Source organism: Cyprinodon variegatus, unplaced genomic scaffold (assembly GCF_000732505.1).
Source record: "Cyprinodon variegatus isolate N-32 unplaced genomic scaffold, C_variegatus-1.0 Scaffold735, whole genome shotgun sequence".
In the NCBI taxonomy this organism is placed as follows: domain Eukaryota; kingdom Metazoa; phylum Chordata; class Actinopteri; order Cyprinodontiformes; family Cyprinodontidae; genus Cyprinodon; species Cyprinodon variegatus.
This window is the reverse complement of record NW_015151188.1, coordinates 56,632-64,395: the sequence shown is the minus strand read 5'-3', so window position 1 is coordinate 64,395 and position 7,764 is coordinate 56,632. Positions and strand designations below refer to the sequence as shown.

General features: G+C 37.8%; 1 protein-coding gene across 1 annotated transcript in view; it reads right to left on the bottom strand.

Annotated features, from left to right (window-relative positions):
- The window catches only part of LOC107097932 (neurocan core protein-like), a 211,293-nt gene that overhangs the window by 154,802 nt on the left and 48,727 nt on the right, over nucleotides 1–7,764 (bottom strand). The window contains exon 2 of the mRNA XM_015395295.1: nucleotides 2,197–2,279. Coding sequence (XP_015250781.1) covers nucleotides 2,197–2,269 — 73 coding nt within the window. The 5' untranslated portion in view covers nucleotides 2,270–2,279. The remainder of the gene's footprint in view (nucleotides 1–2,196; nucleotides 2,280–7,764) is intronic.

Below are 7,764 nucleotides of genomic sequence, written 5' to 3'. Positions count from 1 at the left end.
TTGCTGCAGCCCTCAAGGTTCCTAAGAGCACAGTTGCCTCCATAGTCCTTAAATGGAAAAAGTTTGGGATGATGAGAACTCTTCCTTAGTCCAGCCAAACTGAGTAATCATGGGAGAAGAGCCTTGGTGAGAGAGGTAAAGAAGAACCCAAACATCACTGTGACTGAGCTCCAGAGATGCAGTAGGGAGATGGGAGAAAGTTCTAAAAAGTCAATTATCACTGCAGCCCTCCACCAGTCTTGGCTTTATGGCATAGTGGCCTGGTGTAAGCCTCTCCTCAGTGCAAGACATGTGAAAGCCTGCATAGAGTTTGCCAAAACACACATGAAGGACTCCCAGACTGTGAGAAAGCAGATTCTCTGGTCTGATGAGACCAAGATTGATCTTTTGGCCTTAAATCTAAGCGGTATGTGTGTAAAAAAAAACAGGCACTGCTCATCACCACCCAAATACAATCCCAAAAGTGAAACATTGTGGTGGCAGAATCATGCTATGGGGGTGTTTTTCAACTGCAGGACGACTGGTTGCAATTGAAGGAAAGATGAATGCAGCCAAGTACAGAGATATCCTGGAGGAAAACCTTTTCCAGAGAGCTTAGGACCTCACACTGGGCTGAAGGTTCACCTTCCAACAAGACAATGACCCTAAGCACACAGCTAAGATAACAAAGGAATGGATTGTGAACCACTCTATATCCATTCCTGACTGGTCCAGCCAGAGCCCTGAACTGAGCATCTCTTGAGAGACCTGAAAATGGCTTTCCACCAATGCTCACCATCCAACCTGACAGACCTGGAGAGGATCTACAGGGAAGAGGATCCCAAATCCAGGTGGGAAAAAATTGTTGCGTCATTCCCAAGAAGACTAATGGCTGTACTATCTCAAAAGGGTGCTTCTACTCAAAACTGAGCAAAGGGTCTGAATACCTATGACCATGTGATATTTCATCTTTTCTTTTTCAGTTTTTCTGAACTTAATTTTTTCTAGCAACACTTTGAGGCAATAATCACTGAACTCAGCTGTTTTCTGTAACATTCGGGAAATGTTCAGTGAGATTTCTACATTGACAGGTTTGTTGGTTAACAGTTCAACAGCAAGGTACTTTAATTTGCCTGGGACAGTGGTTTTTCTATTTTTGATTATTTTAGATTCATTTTTGTATTGTGAATTAATCATTTTATTTATTGTGACTGTATGGAAACTTTCAAGTACATCTGTATTATTAGATGTGCTTTGGATCCAGAAATATAAGTAAGACTGAGATTTAGAAATCGTCTGAAAATAACCACGGATTATCCATAACTGATTGTAATTGCTTTTCTTTTAATTCAAACCATACATTTAAGTGGAAATAGGGACATTTAATAGGCCAAGTATAAAGCAATATGCTCTATATTGTAGTGAAAGAATGCTTAGGTTTTCAGGGGTCTTTCATGTTTTACATTAAAATATTTTTAACTAACATTACAAATAATTGTTCTACTTGTTAAGACAATAATAGTGTGATATATTATTGAGATAAAAACAACCTTGCCTAAAAACCAAAATCATCACAAAATATAATATACTATTTGGGTTTCTACATATCTGGAAATTCTACTGCGCATCTTTTTTTTAATCCATGCATCATTTTTTTTTATCTTGGAGCTTTTACTCTAAGCTTATTTTGGCAATAAGGTCCTCAAATGATGACTGCATCGCTGCTTTGGGTTGTATGCTGCTACAATCTATTTTTTACACTAATTATTTACACATAGGAGCAGCAGGCTAAGCTCTCTGAAGCAAAACTAAGACTCCAAATCTCTTACAAGTTGGGGATGCGTTGCAGTTATAAGGCGGGAGAAAAACTTTGACCTTGACAAAATAGGGTTTAAACAGTTTACCACTTTGGTTGTCATAGGAAATGTTGATTCACACAGATTTGTCAATATTTGAATAGTTTTCTTTTATTACTCAGAAGAACACCATTCAAGGCTTGGTCCCTCTACTGAATCTCCAGGCAAATAGAGAATCCAGGAAGAACAGCAGTGACATTTTGGACACCTAGCCGTTCAGCTTTTCACCCTTAACATGAACACAATTTGCTGAAAGATTTGGTACATGTGTTCAAATTTGGACAGCTCAGTTATTGGCAAGATACAAAACACAAACCTGAAAATGTAAACGCCATTTCAAACCTAGGAAATAAGCACTCACCTGAACCTGCCACTTGGAGAATTATCAGGGCCAGCAAGAACTTCAGTCCATTCAAAGACAATCCACCAAGCATCTTGCTACACCTGAAGACAAACACAAAGGCAGGAGAATTTTAAATACACAAAAGAGACTTTATATATTTCCTTTTATTTTATTTTAGAATAGAACTGTGATAGGTCAATGTGAACTAAAGTTAGTTATTTCATAATGGCTACGTGACAAAGCCATTGAAATTACTCTTATGATTTGGGCCTTGAAGAATTTGTGGGAAATCTGCTGCGTTTTTCCTTCAGATAACAATTTAATCTGTAGCTACAAGTAAATGGCCCATTCAACCATGCCGTAAATGTCTTTATTTGTATACAAGCTGATGAAATGAATCAGATAATCATTTTTTAAATTAAAAAAATAATTGTACAGCTTGATTTTCTTGGATTTAATATGCTGATCTAACTGTAAATCTTAAAATGAATTGAATAAACTGGAAGCATTTTTATATTAAAGGAACAGACCAGTTATAAACAAAAATAGCTGTTAACATTGTTTTAAAAAGGGACAATTATCTCTTTAACAGATTGTCAGTAAAACAATGATGCAAAGTCCAAAATCTTTCTTCTGGGTTTTTGAATTTTCCTTGGTTGGGTATGCGTTATGTGTCGGGACAATTAAATATTAATGAGTGTTGTTACAAACCCTAAAGTGGTGTAAAACACCAACAACCAAGGAATGAATATAGCACAATTCAAAATGATTTAAATTATGTTTATTTTAACCTGTGGGGGAGGAAGGGACAGATGGTTGTGGCAAACAAATAAAATAAACATTGAAAAAATTAAAACCACTTAAAGCTAAACAAATAAAAAGACCTTCCTAGCCTATCAAAAAGGTGACAGACTATAGGCAGGAATGTACAGAGTGTCTCTAATACTGTACCTAGCCCACATACCGCCCACCACATGCCCGAAGCCCTAAGCAATACCAGAGGGTTATAGTCGGTAAACACCTAAACTGTGGAACAATGGACCTTTTGACTGCCTCAGGGATCGCCTCTTCATCGGTCCTGGGCCCTTTAGGGTGTCTGGGGCTGCCCACACCTGCTGTTAATCATGTTTTCCTTCCCAAGGAGCTTTACAAATCCTTTATGCATGATCATGACCATGCATAGAAACCACAGGAGTTTGGTTCCAGGTGTTAACGGATACACAGCAATACTAAATACTAAGCTGCAGATACAGATATACAGTATACCACCCTGAATAATATTGTAGAATCACTGTAGCTTCTGATTCGGACACACATAAAGGATAACTGCTGCTCTTGATGCTTTTTTTTTTTTACTTTACTTTGATTGTCTGTTGTCTTCTTGTTGCTGGTATGCGACTTATTTTTCAGTATTATTCATCCTGCTAGTTCTTTTCGGAGACTTAGCAATCACCCAGATAGATCACCATGTGCTTCAAGTGATTAGTTGACATGCTCATGTTCTTTTTATTTCGTCTCTACAATTATGGCCATAATTTCAGCCAAGTAACTAAGAGTTCTAATACCGTAATAAGATTTTTGCGTTTCAGTGAATTATGTGAGTCAAAATACATTGGTTTGTATGTTTAGGTTTACAGTAAACCTCAGCATTAGGACTGCCACTGTCCTCAATGTAAACAGCAGAATTAGATCAACATTAGATCAATCATCACCAAGGCCTGTCAAGTACAGATTTGTGGTTCTCAATTTCAGTTGATACTAACAAAAGCTAAGAAAAAAAAAAAAGTTGTGAAGGGGACACAATAAAAGAAATTTAAAAAAAAAATTGTTGTTTGCAGTACATTTCTATTTAGACTATCTCAGTAAAATTTGTTACTGCAAGTAAATCTTTAAATCGCCTTTATTGTTTATTTCACTCCTACAACACGGACAAAAACACTGTTCTGCCCCCATTTGTGCAAGTATACACCTCTAAAACATCTTGCCTCATAAACAGTGGAAGGTATCATGTGCATAAATGATTCAATCTCATATAAATAAGATAAAACTCATAAAAAACTGTGAAAACATGAAAACTTTACCACTACTGATGCAAGTTAGGGGGTATGGTCTCGCTCTGACTTTCTAACTCTTAATTCTGACTTTCAGGCGCATTAGTTGATTTACTCAGAAGTCGGAAATTCAAATGTCTGAGTACAAATGGAATGCATCATCTGGTTACAGACTCTGGTCAAGGACAAGGAACCGTATTGTTTTGCCTTGTTCTAAACACTTCCAGTGTAGCTGTGTCTGTATGTTGTAGGTTTATCATCGTTATGGTTACCATTCTCAAGTCTTCGTTCTTTAGCTTTCTCCAAGAGGTTTTCATCCAGGTTCCCCAGAATTTAACTCCAGCTGCCTAACCAACTGTGTCCAACTTTCCTGAATGGCTGCAAAAAAGAATATCTACAGCACAATACTGCCACCACAATGTTTCACTGGGGAGATTTCAGATGGCAAATGGTTGCATTAGAAATCACTTAGGACTAGCAGAGTAGCGGGTGCTGAATACAAATGCAGCGAATAATCTTTAGAGTTTTATTTGTTAAACCTTTAACAGCTGTGTCCTCACTCCACTCTTGTAAGCTAAGTCTTGGGCTATCATGTTAAATCCCAACAAAACATACTAAGGTTAGAGGGTATTACATAACAAAGATTTTTCAAGGAGCCCAAAGATGCACTTTGTAAATAAACCAAGAGTGGAGAAAAATATTAAGCCAACAGTTTGCATATATATATATATATATATATATATATATATATATATATATATATATATATATATATATATATATATATATATAGAAACTAGGGATGTTTTATCTAACAAATATGCTGCCTTCTATTTCACTTTGATTTCTCAATGAAAATACCTAGCATAAAAATATTCACTTTCAAGGAACTATTTCTACAGTGAGGGGTGTGGAATACTTCTCAGCTGTAATCTCTCCTCAACCTCTCACTTTGGTGTAAGTTGTCTGAGAGCATAAAGATATCGGCAAGCAAACAAGAGGTGGAGACTGAAACAAACAAGACTGAAGTAATTACCACGTCTGCTTGTGTTTATATATCAGTTTTGTTTTGTTTCTGTGTGACTATCACTTAATGTGTGTCGCAACATGCAGCTGACTGAGAGAAAATCAGTTAAGTCAGCCTCCGCCATGGGCTCTGAGTGTAAATGATGAATTTGACAACTCAGGAGACAGGATGGGCCAACGGCGGCCTGAGGGCAGGAGAGGCTCTGCAACGGTGAGAGGAGGAGGTTTGCCAGCTGGTGGTGGAGACATGGTGAATGTTATATCCAATGGCGTAACGACACAACAATAGGCCCGTAAGCAACATTATCTGTGTTGGCCCCATATGAAGAACAACACCTCGTCCCACCACCCCCCTCCCCCACACCACCACCCCCTTCACCCGACGCCGCTGCTGCCGTAGACAACCGATCAGAAACGTGCCACATACATACACACTTCATCATTTCATCATTTTTTACCTTCACTACATGGATATACTTATACTTTAGTATATTACGCTGTAAAATTTGTCTTATTGGGCTACCTTGAGCTTCACAGCCCCCCTCCTCACTTGCGCTCTCCTATTCACCTACTGGTCGCAATCTTTACTCACTGTAGCAGCAACGTCCACTTCACCCTCTTTGGTTCTTTGCAGAACATATTTATTTTGGGAAGTTTTTTCCATTCTTCCAGCAGCTCGTCTTTGCTTTTGCTTTTCTGGAATCCGTTCAGGTACCTCTTTTCGGTATCCATTGTCGCTAACACATTGTACATAACGGTTATGGTTTTAATCTACTTTCTTTATTACCCATAATTCTAAGTCGTAGTGTAAAAAGTAAAATACTCGAAAAAATTGTTCTTTTAATATCTTTATAACAGTTTGTAACATNGTGTAAAAAGTAAAATACTCGAAAAAATTGTTCTTTTAATATCTTTATAACAGTTTGTAACATATGAGTGTATTTTTTCTGTGCATGGTTATGTGTCTTTGTGTTGCCCTGCAATTGACTGACCACCCATACAGGATGGGTGGATTGATGGATGTTGAGTTTATTACATTCAATTCTTTTTTATTTGTATACCGTCAATTCACAACACATGTCATGTCAAGGAATTTTACAGAGACAATTCAACCAGATCACACAGTCAGATTTTCCATCTGAGGAAAACCAATGACAGAAGCAGAGGTAGAAAAAGAAGCATAGATACAAAAGGCAACTTTCAATCAGCTCCACAGGCGGCCCCGTCCAGGAAACACACAGCAAGGCAGACGAGCTCCGAGCCAGCTTCCATGACAGAGAATGAAAGATCACATCCATCCAGTTGCAGTCAGAGAAACAGGACTACACTGAAAAACAGGCCAAGCTCCAACATCTATAAGCAAAGTTGTTGATGGCTGCAGCACTGCTAATTGTCCCTGTAACTATCAAACCCAGCAAGGCAAGCTTGCTGCATTGAATAAATAACTTTGTAGCCATTCCTCACCCTGGGCACAAATCTCCTTTAACAAGAAGTAAGATCTAAAACAGAGGCAGAACCAAATGATTGATTGGAGCATGCCGGAAGAGCTGTGAAAGATGGTAAAAAATAAATATTATTTTCTGACTTCCCTTTGCAGATTCCTCTGTTAGGTGCAAAAGTTAATTTGAGTCAACTTATCTGGGCTACATTTAAAAAAATAAATAAAATAAACATTATGTGAGGTTTAATAGGAGAGTCGAACGCTACCAACAATATTTATTCAGTTTATTTTGTAGGTACAGCCCATGCCTCTTCAAATATTTTATGCCAAGGCTGAACTTAGTCATGCGATAATTTATTCAACTTATCAACACTTAAGAGGCAATGCACATTTGAGAATACCATGTTGCCATGTCATCAACAGTTGTTAACAAACCTTGCTGTATGACATGCAGTCTGTTCCAACAGACAAGTAAAACAAGACGAGTCATAATGGTATGCTCCCTTGGAGGAGTAATACCATTATGTACATGTACATGGGCTAAAATATAGACATCTATGACGGTTGTAGACAGATCAAAGGACATGTGAAAGACACATACAAACATAAACAACCAAGCTATCTTGTTTTTGATCCTTTTCAGAATTGTTTTTTGGACCAAACCTTGAATAGTTTGTTGTAGCCATTCATCAGTCCTCATGTTGCCTACAATGCATTTTTTCTATATTTGGGTAAAATTGGTTGCTAATCAATTGCACGCTTCTCTTCAGCTTGTCCCGAATAAACCACTTTTATGATGTTTTTTTAACGTGCTGCTTTTCTTTTTTTCTTTTTTTTCCCCTCAGATTTTCCTTAGAGCCTTTTCATACAATTGTTCATCATCAAAAAGGCTCATTAATCACTCAAGCTGCTGTCAGTCACTTTATCACTGCACAATGGTGGTGTTCAAATGCAACTACACACATGCAAGTACACACACAAGTGTACACAGCAGTGCTGCTATCACAGGGAGACTTAGACCAATCAGTGCCTATGAAGTCCCTTTAAGTGAAAAATTAGGCTATCCTT